Source organism: Sorex araneus, chromosome 3 (genome assembly GCF_027595985.1).
Source record: "Sorex araneus isolate mSorAra2 chromosome 3, mSorAra2.pri, whole genome shotgun sequence".
NCBI classification, from domain to species: domain Eukaryota; kingdom Metazoa; phylum Chordata; class Mammalia; order Eulipotyphla; family Soricidae; genus Sorex; species Sorex araneus.
This window is the reverse complement of record NC_073304.1, coordinates 203,830,087-203,843,891: the sequence shown is the minus strand read 5'-3', so window position 1 is coordinate 203,843,891 and position 13,805 is coordinate 203,830,087. Positions and strand designations below refer to the sequence as shown.

At 61.3% G+C, this 13,805-nt stretch overlaps 1 protein-coding gene across 6 annotated transcripts in view; it reads right to left on the bottom strand.

Moving 5' to 3' along the window:
* Positions 1-5,923: 5,923 nt before the first annotated feature.
* BCAS3 (BCAS3 microtubule associated cell migration factor) overlaps positions 5,924-13,805 on the bottom strand; it is a 613,911-nt gene continuing 606,029 nt past the window's right edge. For 4 of the 6 annotated variants that reach the window (XM_055130821.1, XM_055130823.1, XM_055130822.1 and 1 more), the window contains 2 exons: positions 8,845-8,935; positions 5,924-6,719 (listed from right to left, as the gene is read on the bottom strand). In XM_055130821.1, coding sequence (XP_054986796.1) covers positions 6,683-6,719; positions 8,845-8,935 — 128 coding nt within the window. In that variant the 3' untranslated portion in view covers positions 5,924-6,682. The remainder of the gene's footprint in view (positions 6,720-8,844; positions 8,936-13,805) is intronic. The other 2 variants (XM_012932802.2, XM_004608602.3) reach the window with 1 other exon arrangement.

The following is a 13,805-nucleotide window of genomic DNA, read 5'->3' as shown; positions in this document are numbered from 1 at the left end:
TTTCGCCGCATCCGGTACGGGAGGCACAAGCCTCCCTCATCCTAAACCGTGGCATCCTCTCTCTGCCACTTTGCCCGAGCTTGTTCCTAGCTCTAAGAAACGCCTGTCACCCGCATTCAGTGGTGCCGAGGAATCAGGGGTGTGTGTGTGGGAGGGGGTGGGGGAGAGAGTGTCGGAGTGCCTGCGTACGCCTGTGATGAAAACCCGCACACCCTCACTATCAGTCTACGTTTTCCAGCAGCCCTCGTGTTTTTTCCCTTCGAGGGGAGTGTGTTTCGCGCCCAGGGTGGCGGTGCCCCATGTGCGCAGTGGGTACCCGGGCTCAGGCGTGCGCCCAGAGAGGGAAGCGGCCACACACCTGCCGTGAACTGGGCTCGGCGCCGAGTCGCCGTTGATTCTTGGTGGCCGAGGTCCGAAGGACAAAACCCCTTACTCACCCGCACGCACAAGACACGGGTGGCGCTCCTGCTTGCAGAACCACTACAAAGTGCGGGTGAGTTTGTGCCACCCGGGCCATGGCCCGCGAGCTGGACGCGCTCAACCCATAGGCAATGGTGGCCTAGGTCACCCTGCTCATTTTCTGCGCATACCCAGTCTCGGCACGGTGTCGCGGAGCTCCCTATCCTGGGACTTGGTGTCAAGCCGATCGTTTCGGGGAAGTAGGGGTTCAGGATCCGCTGGGGCAATTTGACTCCCACGGCCTTTTTTTTCCCCCTCTATTTTCCCCGTCCGGCTCCCAGAGCTTTCACTAGCCCCCCTCCCATCCAGCGCAGAGATGGGTGCCGCCCACCCACCCACCCCGCGGGGCTTTTCTTCCCCACCTCGCTCTTGGAGGGCTAGCGTCTCCCTCTTCGTGCTTCCCCTCTGCCCAGAACGAATCTTCGATTCCGCCCTGTGCAGTCTATGCAGCTCGAGCAGGATCCGTTACAACTTTGCACAGGCGAAGCCCTGCCGGCTTCACCTTAGGCGAGATGTGGCCCCTGGAGGAGAGACGTGTGTGGACAGGTTTGCGCAGCCGGCGAGGTTACTAGATAATAGTCAGGGCAGGTTTCCTTCCCTGGGAATCCGGGTGCAGGTCTGGGAATCCGTGAATACGTTTGCAAAGTCGTGTTTGCACACGCAGTTGTAAGAATTTGCGTTCACCTAAGTGTGTGCGATTTGGGTGTTTTCCTGGGTGAAGATTGTAACTGCGCCCGGGTCCAAGGCCCAAAGAGTTTGAAACCTGCAGATTTGGATGTTTGCCCCCCAAATCTGTCAGCAACCATGTCGCGGCTGCATTGAGGGACTACAGTGACACCTGGTCACAGCCTCTGGGCTACGGGAGCTGCCCTCCAGTGACCACTGGCGCTTTCCTGACCGGGCTGTCACCATCTGCCCCACCCCGCCGCAACTACCTCTGAGGTTCTGCCGCAGCCTCGCTCAAGAGTTTGAACCCTAACCCCCCCAGCCCCCGCTCCCCAACTCTCGGGAGAAGAATATCTTTAGCTCATCGAAAACCCGCGAAGCGGAGGCCCAGGCCGCCCCGGAGCGGCGCCGTGCGGGCCGCATTCCCGTTCGGCTCCTCCCACGCCTAGGTCTCTCCCCGTCCCCTTCTCGGGAAACAGGCGCCTCTGAGGAGGGAGGGGGGGTCCCCGGGGCTGAGTGCGTGTCTCTTTAAGAAGCCCCGGGGGGCGCCTCGCAAGTCGCCCGGGGCTGCGGGGGGGAGGGCACGGGCGGGGGCGGCTGGCGCCAGGCGGCCGAGGCTCCACAACAAAGCTCCGGCCCCTGTCACTTCGCATCGGCCGGGCCCCGCAGACGCGCGGGGGACGCGCGCGCCGCCGCCCCCCCCTCCCCTGGGCCGGCCGGGCCTGGACGTCGGGCGGGCGCGGGCCTTCGGGCCTCCCGCGCGCTGAGGTGCTCCGTGCGCTCCGCGCCTCCCCAATCTCGGAACCGGAGCGCGTCAGGCGGCCGGGTGGGGCGGCGGGCAGGAGTCGGGCTGCCCCGTCGTCCTTTAGCCCCGTAACCTTGCGCGAGGTTAAGGGCGGGCCACTGCGGGACCTGCCCCGGCCGGGCTCGATCTCCCCCAAACCCCCAAGGTGTGACTTCGTGCGCTGGCGTAGAGGGGACGGCCGGGGAGGTGGGGAACGGTCGTGGAGTGGAGGGGGATCTGCGACCGTCCGGGGAACGGGGCGCTGGCGAGAGAACCCTCTAGTGTGCCCCGGCCAGCTCGGTGACGTGTGTGGCCCTGAGCGTGACCGGCGGTGGAGGTGCCCCCGGGCGCTTCCGTCTGTCCCCATCTAGCCGGACTTGGGCGGGGAGTGGGGGGGGAAGGGGGCGACAGATGCGCCCCGTGCCCTGCTCCCCGGCCCGACCCGCGCCTCCAGAAGCCTTGGCGCCAGCTCTCCCGACGGAGCGGCCGGGCGGGCTCCCCGCGGTACAGCGGCGGCCTGGGGTGGGGGCCGCGGCCTCGATGACCCCGGCCCGCAGCGCGCCTGTCCCGACCACTTAGACAAATTGCGGCTGACAGGCGCGCGGTCTCTGGAGTCGCCGCCCGCCCGTCGCCTCCCTCCCGACCCAATTACCCCGCGCGGGTCGGCCAAATGGCCGGGCTGGGGCGGGGGCCGCGAGGAGAGCGCGAGGCGCGACCTCTTCCCGGCCGCCCAGGGGGTCCGGCCTCGCGCCCCGGCGGCTGGGCGGCGGGGCCCCGACTTCCGGGCGGCGAGCCTCGGCCTGTGTGGCCCAGTCCCTGCTCTTCAGGGGTGGCGGGGCGGGTGGGGGGATGCGGCGGCCCGGGACAGACCTGGCCCTCGAGGGGCGTCGCTCTGCACCCAAGGGCGAGGTCACATGGCCGGCCGGCAACAGAGGACGCGTCCCAGGCGGACTTTGGATGACTTTCCCAGAGTTTGGGGGATCCCGTCCCCTCCCCTGCCCCCACCCCCGCCCCCTGGAACTCCAGACTATTCGCTGCTCTGAGGTCCAGATCCGCGCGTGGTGGTTGTTCCCTTGCAACCTGGGAGACGGCCAAAGGGAGGTGCAGCCCGGCTCTGCGTGTGCGTGGCCCGGCCGGGAAGTGCGGGCACGGAGCTGCGCTCCAGGGGCCGTGGCTGCGTGCACAGCCCCCGCAGCCGTTCGCGGGGAGCCTAGGAAGAGCACAGGAAAGACCCCAGGACCAGCCCACCTGTAAGTGAGGGGCGGGCCTGGCCGGCTGGCTCTTGATTCGCTTTCAGAAACGCTGGCGCCGCTGGGATTTCTTCCCTGGAGCCGCTTGGGGGTCAATGAGCCAGAATTGGGGGGGAGGGGAAGATCCTGCAGCACCGCCCCCCCTCACCCACTGAAAGAGCTGTGTATGGGGTCAGGTCCTGTCAGTTCAACCCTCAGGACCCGAACCGACCTATTCCCTTTGCTAGAAACTGGAAACTTCTACCCTGCTTCACCTTTGTGGCTCCTCCGCGCAAGACAGACACCCCAACCCCCTGTCCCTTTCTGAAGAGAAGTTCAGAACGGATGCAGGCCACCACGCATCATCACCAGCAGAACTGGGGCGGGGCGCTGGGACCTTAAAAGAAATCAAGGCTGAACTGGCTTCTCTGCAGGTGGAGATGTTGGCCCCCCTGCCTGCTCTCCCACCCCCATCCCCTCTTCAGTTTGCTCTTGGCTGATTAAAAATGGGTGGTGGTGGGGGGGATAAAATGGGGAAAACAGGAAAGTAGAAATGAAAAAACAATCAAGTGGCAACTCCTGTGCTTCCAGCAAAGTTAATCCTTCCACTCCAGGGCCCATACTGCTTGGACACTCAGCCCCCCAGAGGGAGGGTCCAGGCCTGGAAACTTAGAGGGGTCAGGTGGGATGAGAGCCTTGGATGGTTTGGGAACCCAGACCCGGAGGCTGGGCTCTGGGAGATGAATCTGCCAGGGCATGTAAGGCCATGGAGTGCAGACAGGGGTCAACTGACCAGGGGCGCCTCCCTCACCTTGGGCAAGAAGGCCTTCCCCAGGGTGCTGACATCTCACGTGCCAAGCAGAGAAGGATGGGGCTAGTTCAGAGTCTCTGATCTGTGACAGGAGAACTCTCCCTTGAGCCTCACCTCCAAGCAGCAGCTCTGACCCTTACTCCTGGGGAACTGCTGTGTGCACAGGGGTGCGGGGGTCATGGTGTCTCTCAGGACAATCCTTGAGTCTTGAGTGGCTACCCCAGCTCCCATCAACCTCTGCACAGACCATGGAAAATATCTATTCCTCCATCACATCAAGAGAAAAATCTGCAGGGAGTGTATGTGTGTGTGTGTGTGTGTGTGTGTGTGTGTGTGTGTGTGTGTGTTGGGGGGGGCATGTGCTGAGAGAATCAGAGAGGTCATTTGGCCTGGTCAAGGTCACTCAGTCAGGCCACAATTAGTTGCTGCTCTGATGTCAGAGAGGTCTGCTGGAGCTCTGGGCGAGATGCAGATTGCCCTGAGTGTTATCTATAAAGGACAGGAGGCTGGTGCGCCAGGGTCAGTGGGCAGTAAGGTCCCCCACCCTGGAACCCAGTTCTCACTTCTAGCTGATTACAGGCTGTGGCAGGATCTGTAACCACCCCCAATTAGCTGGGGGCCAGGCCCAAGGCCTCTCTGATAACCCCAAGCGACAGTGGCAGCCGCCATGGGGCCAGCTTATCTGGCCTCTCTTATCCTCCCCCTTCCCCCACATACTCAGAGTTGCCCTGGCTGTGAGCAGATGAATAACCAGATTGTCCTGCAAGCTCAGCCAGCAAGTCCAGCCGGACACCCACCACTTTCCCTGACTGGAGGAGGCTAGGGCTGTTTTGCACCCCTTGGAGGGGAAGGGCTCAGCCAGGGAGGACAAGCGTCTCTAAGCTGCCAGCCCACTTGCTTCCTGCCTGGCCGAACTATTCCCCACTCTCCATCTCTGCCCTGCCCACCTGTACCAAGGGCAGCCTGTGCAGGCACCCACCTTCTGGCCCCCTTTTGATGAGAACAGTTCTGGCTGGTGCTGGGGCTGTGCTGGGCATGCCAATATCTCCAGGTCAGTGCAATGGGAAAAGTGCCGCTGGCTGCCCCCACTGGCCCAGGCCTCCTTCTGCCCAGCTCCCAGTGTGCCTCCTGCCGCGTGATTTCTCAGCCTCCAGGTTCCCAGGCAGGAGGGACTGACTTCAGCCACCCTCCGCAGGGCCAGTGCTCAGCCCACGGAGCCTAGTGGGATTCAGACCCCTGGGAGAAGGGGTCTCCCAGCCTGCTTCGCCGAGTGGGTGGAAGGGACCAAAGCTGAAATCTCTTCTCAGGCCGCAGGGTAGATTGGACGCCAGTGAAGTGTCCCTGGGGGTATGGGGGTGGGGGAGGGGGCAGCTGTCTGTTTGTGAATTGTTCTTGAGTCGTCCCATTAAATTTTATCCTCAAACTCATCTGCCTCAGTGAATTTCCTTCTATCCTTGTGGGTCTCTTTGCAAGGGGGCTAGGGTGAATGTGAGTCTTCTGTTCAACACCTCTTTTGCTTTGTCTGCTTCCGTCTCCTTCCTTCTGGACCTGCCTTTGCTTTAGGTCCGAGTTGGGAGGGGAGAGGGAACAAAATCAGGTCCAAGACTCTACCAGATTTCACCCACCTTCACTGACCTTCTTTCAGCCTTTCCAGTTGGAAAACAAGAGGTTACAATTGCAGAGCTCACAACGGAGTGACTTCAGAGGGATGAGAGCCTCTGGCCGTCACCCCAGCAGCCTCCCCCACAAAGGCCAAGGACCCGGAGTGCCACACCATTGAGGAGCTGAGTCTATCCCCCAAAACTCCCTGGAACTGCTCACTGGCCACAGCAAGGCTTTAACTCAGGCCCCATACAGACTTTAAGCATTCCTCCCCAGTTTCCTCCCTCCTCTAGGGTTCCCCAAATTGGTGGTAGGGGGCAGGGACACATGGTTGTGTACTTGGAGATCACCCCGACCTCAGCCACACAAGGATGGACACCAATCGCAGCGTGATTTATTGGACAAGACGTGCACTTTTTTGACAGGGCCTCAGTCACCATAGTTTCTGTACAGGACCAGGGTAAAAGGGCTTACAGAGAGAAAGATCCTTTCTATGAGCCAACGGGAAAGAAAGGAAGGCGGGTTTCTTCCTTCCTCCTTCCCTAATACTCTGGCCTCTGTTTACCCCATGCCAGAGGGAGACTGGCCAAGGGAAGCTGGGCAGTGTGTGCACAGCCAGGAGGGATGGGCTGGGGTGTCCACTCAGGGTCAAAATGCTTGGCCCAGCCAGCCACCCTCTCCACACCCCCCAACCTCCCCCCCCCCGCAGGACCCCTGTGGGTATGGTTAGAAAATACAAAAGCGGATCCAAATGCAGGACATCATGTGCAAACGAGGAGGGGACGGAGCATCTGCAGAGTCTCTGGGCCGCAGCCCCCCGCTGATGGGTGGGGACAGGTCAGAGGGCCACAGGGAGCTTTGGAGAAGTGTCTCTTCTCAGTCCAGGGAGGGCGGGTGGCGGCTGGCACGAAGCTTGGGGAAGGTGGTGGGCGCAAGAGGAGCAGAGACTGAATGCTGGGGTGCTCCCCGCTCCCTGCAGCAGAGGGGCAGCCAGCCAGGCTGGAGCAGGACGCTGGCCGCTACGGGAAGCCAGTTGGGAAGAGGCTGAGGGGCTGACTCTCGTTGGTGGGCAGCGGGGAGCGGTAGCCATCGAAGTTTCTGGGGATGCTGCCGCTGGTGGAACCTGAGCTGTTACTCAGAGTCTCGATGCTTCCCTCGCGCTGCAGCTCTGGAAGACAGAGGAGAGGGCCAGGCCCGGTCAGAGTGGGGTCTCCCTGGGACACTGGGGTCAAGTTGCTGCCTTGAGGCACCAATCTGGGTCCACTTATCTTCTGCAGGGGAGTTCCTGCTCCGTCCCCCCCCCACCTCACCCCCGCCATCCCCCAGCCAGGCCAGGCAGTAGCTGGAGCTACCAGGAGGCTCCGCTGGCAAGCTCGGCTCCACTCAGTCCTTTCCGGTGCAGGAATGACCATGGCTGAGCATCGTGGGCCAGCCAGAAACTCACTCTGACCCCACTCACTGCATGTCACCCCAAACCTCTGAGGCTGCCCAGGAGCAGCAGCCACAGGATGGGGTGGGGGCTGCTCCCTTAGGAGCCTCAGGCAGGCACTTGGGACCAGGTGTGTGGGACTCAAGTGGTGCGAGCCGGATATGAGCTGAATAGGCGCACCCAGACGCCAGGACTTCTCAATAGATCAGAGGCTGCTGGAGGCGGGGGCTGTGGATGCGGGGCCTGACCCTGGTTTCCACTTGCCCAGAGGCTTGGGCTGCACCGTGGGGCCTGGTTCTGGGAGAAGCGAAGAGGTCCCTGGATGTAGGCAGAAAACAGGGCTCTCTGCTGCCCTCTGCACCATCAAGTCTCTCCCAGGCTTGGGAAGACAGGACATGAGCCGAGACAGAGTAAGAGAAGACAGGGAGGTAAAGGAGTAACCCCAGGATTTCTCCAGGGAAGCTTTAGACTCCCGAGAAAAGCCCCATTGATTCCCCCACTCCGGTCCCCACAAGCAAGCCTAGGAGATGGTGAGTTCCCAGGCCCTCATGCAGGCCGTCCTGGCACTAGGGGGCGCTGACAGCAGGACAGAGGCACACTGGCAGCAGTGAGAAAAAGCAGAGGCTTCCTCAGGATCTGGACACCAGGCTCGAGGAAGAAAGCCCCAGATGAAGGAGCAGGAAAGGACACTGGAAAAGGCTGGCCTGTCCAGAGGTGGGGACAGGGCCCCCAAATGCCAAAACGGTCTTGATGCAAAGTACCGACATACTCCCATTGCAAGGAAGCTGAGGAAACCAGAGCCCAGGACTAAGCGCGGCACCCCCACTGCCCCTTGGCGCAGCCCACCACCCCCCACAACTGAGTAGCCCCACCTCACAACACTGCAGAAAGTTACCCAAGGGGTTCACGGATGAGTCTGTTGCTCTGGAGGGCCTGGTACCTCCTCTTCACCAGCTGGGGCGGGGCTCTCCCTTGCTCCCATGGCCCCAGGTGAGCCAGGCTCAGTCGCACTCATCTCTCCAGCCTCTTCCCTGCCCCGTACCACTGCCACCACGCCATGAGGCCTGTGATTCCCACCTGGAGGATTTCCAGAGCTCCCGACCTGCTCTCTCTGCAGCCCACCCCCATACGGAAGCTGAGGAAGGGGAGAGGGGGGGCGGTCTATGGACAGCACAAAGTCATCTCTGTCTCCCTTTGTTCTCGACCCTCCATTTTCTCCTCTTGGGCCAGGGTAGAAATCCTGAAATCAGCCCGTGAACCGCCCCCTTGGGACCTGCCTCTTAGACCCCCTCCCTCGGAGCACCTCCCTGGCCAGTTTTGAGGACCCCAAAGTCTAGGCCTGTGCTGCTTGGGGACCCCTGTAGGCAGGCAGAGGCTTCTGTGCTTCTGCTCCTGTAGCCCTCTCCAACGGCCAAGCCTTCCGTGGTTCCTCTGGTCCCCAGAACACCACTCATCTTCCCAAGTGGCCCACAAGTGTCCCCTGCTCTTGCCTGGGCTGGTCAGGGCCTTCGATGCTGGCGCCTGCCTCAGGCCTTCGACCCCTATGTGCTCACAAGTGTGACCCTAGCTAGGTGGAGAGCCCAGAGGGCTGCTTCTGTGCCTTGCCTCTGTGCTCAAAAGAACATGTCATGAATGAATGAATGAATGAATGCATGAATGAGTGAGTGAGTGAGTGAAAGATGTGAAGGGAGGGACTGGTTACACACAAGCCAGGGACTGGCGGGGCCTTCTGTAAACCCCCTTCTCGCTCCTCCCTGAGAACAATGCGTGTGTGGGGAGAGGGGTGCACACTCGTTCCCCCCTTCGACTTATCCCGGCTGCCCGGCCCTGGGAGCAAGCAGCAAACGGAAATGTGCGGCCTTACCTTCCTCCATCCCGAGCACACGCTTTGTTACTGTTGGGTTGCTCACGGGCGCTGGGTTGTTGGCATTGTTTTTTTTTTCCTTTTTTTTTCCCTTTTGAAAAGAAAAGCATTGAGGAATCTTTTTTTGGGGGGGAAAAAGATACGGAAAACGATCGAGAAGTACACTGATCTCGGCAAGCAGGTGGTAGAGGAGGGAAGGGGGCGTGGGGGCATCACACTGCGAGGCAGAGCCCCACGGTCAGGGGAGCAAGAGGGTCATGCATGTGTCCAGGGTGGGGAACCCGCTGGGTGCTTAGGCGGCCCGGAGGCGGAACTTTCATGACGGAGCCGAGATCCTCTTTAGCGTGGGGGGGCGGGGACTGGAGCTACACACGGAGCAGGAGGAACAGCCCGGGGAGGGAGGCAAGGAGCAGCGGGGCCTCGGGCCCATGCAGTGCCGGAGGGCGCCCCATGCAGGGGAGGACAGACAGCTGCAGAGGTTCCGAGGACACCTCCACCTCTGGGCTCAGGGGCCCCCCTTCTGGCAGCTGCCCTCCTCCCGTCTTCCCAAGAGGTCCGCACCACTCTCTAGAAGCCAGGATGTGTGGAGAAAGGGCTCGGGAAAGCTCAGGGCCAGAGCCAGAGGTTCTGTGTGTGTGTGCGTGTGGAGGGCCAGGACCTCCCCGCGCACCCCCACTCCACCTTGCACTCTCCCCGAACCCCCCCAAAGAAGAAAAATCTGGTTGCTGTGAAAGCGCTAAAGAAGGTTGTTCTCAGCATTACTCCCTAGGCTGAGTAGGGGACAAGGAGTGGTCCCCAGAGAAGTGCCTGCACCCAGACCTGAAGTAATCCTGCTGGTAATCTCCAACCACTCTCTGCCCCATCTTGCAGACAGGTCAAACCAAGGGGAGGATGCAGCCACTGCCCTGGGCACGCTAGTGAGGCCGGTGTGTGGGCAGCACTGACCCCAGCTGTGTCCATTCCTTCCTTCTGGCTCTTAGGCCCCCTGCCCTCCACTGCTGAGCTGGACCAGTCCTGGGGGCAGGGGATGATGGTTTGGGCTGAGACTGTCTGTGGGCGGGTGGGGAGCGCCTTGGCACTCATCAAAAGAGCCGAGGAAAGAGAAAATTCCTTTCTCGTGGAGTCCTACTCAACACAGGGCCTGGCAGAGTGCAAAGGAGGCAGAGGTCCCTAATCACCAGGGCAAGGGGTCGTAGGGAGTCCATGGGGGGAGCCTGGCCACCCACAAATAATGTCACCCCATGTGTCAATATGTGGGCTGTGTGGAATGAGGTTGCCACGAGATACTCCCCCCATCCCAGGTGGGGTACCACATGCAGCCCCTTTGCTCAAGGGGGTTGGGATGGGAGATGTGAGGATGGAGATGAAAGGGGTGAGAAATGGACCTGGGGTAGGATCAGGCAGGGCACACAAAATGCATGTGGTCATTCCCTTTAGAGTGCTGGCCCCCACCTCATCCTCAAAACCTTTGCTGGGGCCCTCTTCCACACAGGACACAGACTCTTCCTCAGCTGGACGAGGACCGAGACCGGACACACACCACGGACACCTCCTTTCCTAAGCCCTGGGTCCTAGGGAAAGCTGGGACGCCAGGACGGGTGTCAGTCGTACTTGTCCTGACCTCCGCCGGGGCCTCTTCTGGACAGGAGGGCCGTGGGCATCTGTGTGATCCCTCTGGCTTCTGGTGAGGGGGCAGAGAATGGAGAGAGCCTCCAACTCAGGCCTCCTGGGGAGCCTATTTCCACGATGGTGGGGGTGAGGGTGTGAGTGTGTGCTGGGACCCCCAGCAGTCCTGGCCCTCACCCCTGCTCTGCAGGGCGGCTGCAGGCAGCCCCACCGTGTGGCCCCAGCCCTGCCATGCAGCTCATTACAGGGATTAGCAGAGCACGTTTATGGGCCTCGGCTGATGCCCCAAGGCCAGTCCCTGGCTCGCCACCCACACAGCCCGGCGGGAGCGGGATTAGACCTCAGGCTGGAGTCTTTCCACCCACTTACACCGCAACAGGGGGCACCTCCCCGCCTGCCGCAGAATTGCAGGAGGAGCAGGCACAGGTCGGCCGGCCTGGGAGCAGACGAGGGGAGTGGTTCTGAGCAGAGGCCCCACGCCACTGCAAGGCTATGGGCAGATGCCTCGCCATCTCTGAGCCTCAGTTCCCTGCACGTGTGGACAACAATGCTCATTTTACAGCATGGCTGGAAGAGTTGAAGGAAACTGCATGGACAGAGAGCAGCGAGTTTCCGGCCTGTGTGGGCGAGTGGGAGTTCCTGGGGATGGGGATGTTTCTGAGATGAACCCCCGCACCTCCCGTCCCTCTCCATCCTCACCGCTGTTGACTGCTCTCTCTGCCGCCCAGGTCCCCCACTCCCCACCGCTGACTCTTCCTCCACAGAAGCTTGGGAAGGAGTCTTGGTTTTTAATCAAGAAATGGACCATGCATGGGTGGTGGGGGCGGGAGAGGAGGATGGCAGATACGTGTTCACAGCTTTTCATTTCCCTCCCTGCCTTTTTTGTAAATACCTCTTTTAAGGTGGAAAATAAATTTTCAACCCTGCTGACATGCATCGATTTTTCCCTCCTGCGTCCACAACGCCTGTCCCCTGCTGTGCTCCAGGGCTGGGCAGGTGATTCAGTCCCTTGCCAGGGGCGGGCTCCATGGGACCTTGGGAGACGTGACCGTGGCCGTGTGGCCCGCCCTGCCCAGGGCCAGCTCAGGAGGCTGCCACAGAGACATAGTTCCACCTCCCTCTGTCTCAACGGTCCTCAGCTGTGAGCGAGGCCGGGCTGCATCCCTGAGGGAGCAGATGGGGTGGGACCAAGAGAGACAGAGTCACCACCGGGCCTGCCTGCACCCAGCACCCAAACACTGTTCCTGGGTGGAGCAGGGCTGTGGGTGGGCTCACGATGGCAGTTCCTGGTGCTGGAGCCTGGACAGAGGGACCTGGATGCCAACAAGGACATGGCCTTGGCATACTCTTCTCTGACCACCTGCCTTACACGGGGCCCGGAAAGCATCCCCCCGCCCCTGAGTTTTTCTCAGAGACTGTCCAGCGAGGCGGGAATGGAGCTGGGGCAGCTCTGGGGAGACGACAGCAGGTAGGTGGGACTAGGCGCCAGTCTCGGCCCGAGGCACTTCTCCGGAGGTGAAAAGGGCAGCAGGGAGAGGAGGCAGGGAGGTGATGGGACGCCTGGTTCCAGGGCACACTGACACACCCCTGCAGGAGGCACCTCTCAGCAATGCTCCAAGAGGCATGGAGGTCTCTGGAAGGAGAGTGGAGCGGTGGGGGCTGGGGAGGGGGCACTGCCCATAGGGATTTCTGTTCCCTTCCCAGAGAAGGAAGAAAGGGAGGTGGTTTGTGGATACTGTAGGGTGAGGATGAAGGGCTTCTCTTTTTCTAGAATACAGGGACCCCGGTCTGGCTGAGGAGGTGCAGTGAGAAGCAGGCTGAACTGTTCCCAGGCATCTTGGGGCTGAGACCTGAGGCCCAGCTCAGGGCCCTGCCCTGGATGCCATGGATACCCACCATCAGCGAGGGTCACGGCAGTGGGAGCCACACTTCCATCCCGGCTGGCAGCCCATCCATGGCTTGTTCTCACAAAGGCACTGTCTCTCTTCCCTGCCCCGCTAGGTGCCTGCCCAGCCTGGGGACAGAGGCCTGGAACATGGCAGAACAGGACCAAAGCCACAGGACCTGCTCTGTTCCCTGGTTTTTGGCTCAGGAAATCGCCAACCTTCCCTGGGCCATGGGGGCCCTGCACAGAATGTGCTGAAGAACCCCAGCAGAGTTCGGGAGAAGACCCAGAACTCGCCGGGACACCCACTGGCTCCTGGGGCGGAGGGTGAGCAGACACGCCCCATCCAGAAAGTCGGGGAAAACCCACCACCTTTCGTTCCCCTCTCCCCAGCCTTCCTGTGGGTCAGCGGAAAGGGGTTCAAGCCTCTGGACACTCTCTCAGGGAGAGTGGCTATGGTGGCACTGACATCTGAAGGTGGGGGTGTGCAGGGGGCGCCTCCTCAAAGCTCTGGTGGGTGCGGTGGGGCCAGCAGATGTGATGACAGAGGGTGACTATGCTGGAAAGGCAGGGAAAAGAGAATAAAGGGAGAGGAGAGGAGGGTCTCCAGCCACAGGCCTCTCTTACCCCACCCCCACCTGCTCTAAGCTGGAGCCGTGAGTGTGTGTGGGGGGGTTGGGGGACTGGTGGCATTTGGACTTCAGCAGAGCAGCTCACTGCCCACCCCAGCTTCCTCACAGCATTTGAACAGCTGATGAGCAGAGGCAATCGGTGAGGGGTAAACCAGAAAGGTGCCAGGTTGGGGGGTTCAGGCCATGTACCAGGTTCTTCCTAAAATAGCTGAGAGCCAACACCATCCCCAGACCATGGAAGACCCAGACAGGCACTACCCCGTTCCAGCAAAGCCATGGTACCACGCCCTTGGGTGCGGGGTTCTGAAAGGAAACCAGCAGAGGGCCCGCTCCCTGTCCCACGATGAAGCCCTGCCCAGCAATCCTCTTGGCACTGCTCCAATGAACGACTCTGTGTCCCCACGGCGGCAGAGTCTGTCCCGGTACTGCATCTTCCACCTGAGGACAGCGATGGCAGAGTGGAGCTGGTGCCGTACCCTGACAGGCAGCAAGGTAGGGGTGTCCGGCCCCTGGCTCCTTCTGGATGAACCCTGTGAGCAGAACTGTCCTGCAGATGGCCGGGAGGAGGAGGAAGAGGAGAAGGAGGAGGACTAGGGGGACTGAGAATCTGCTCGCGATGTGCTGAATGACCTGGGCAAGTGACTTCACTTCTCATCTGCTTCATCCTCTGACAGGTGGGAGCCGATGGGCTGCTCCGACTCCCTCCCCGTCCAGGAAGGCTCTGAAAGAGGTGGTGGTGGGGCTCTAGGAAGCAGAACACATGCAGATGAAGGAGGCAGAGGTCCCCGTGAGCGCACGCGCGTCCGGGGCAGTCTCCG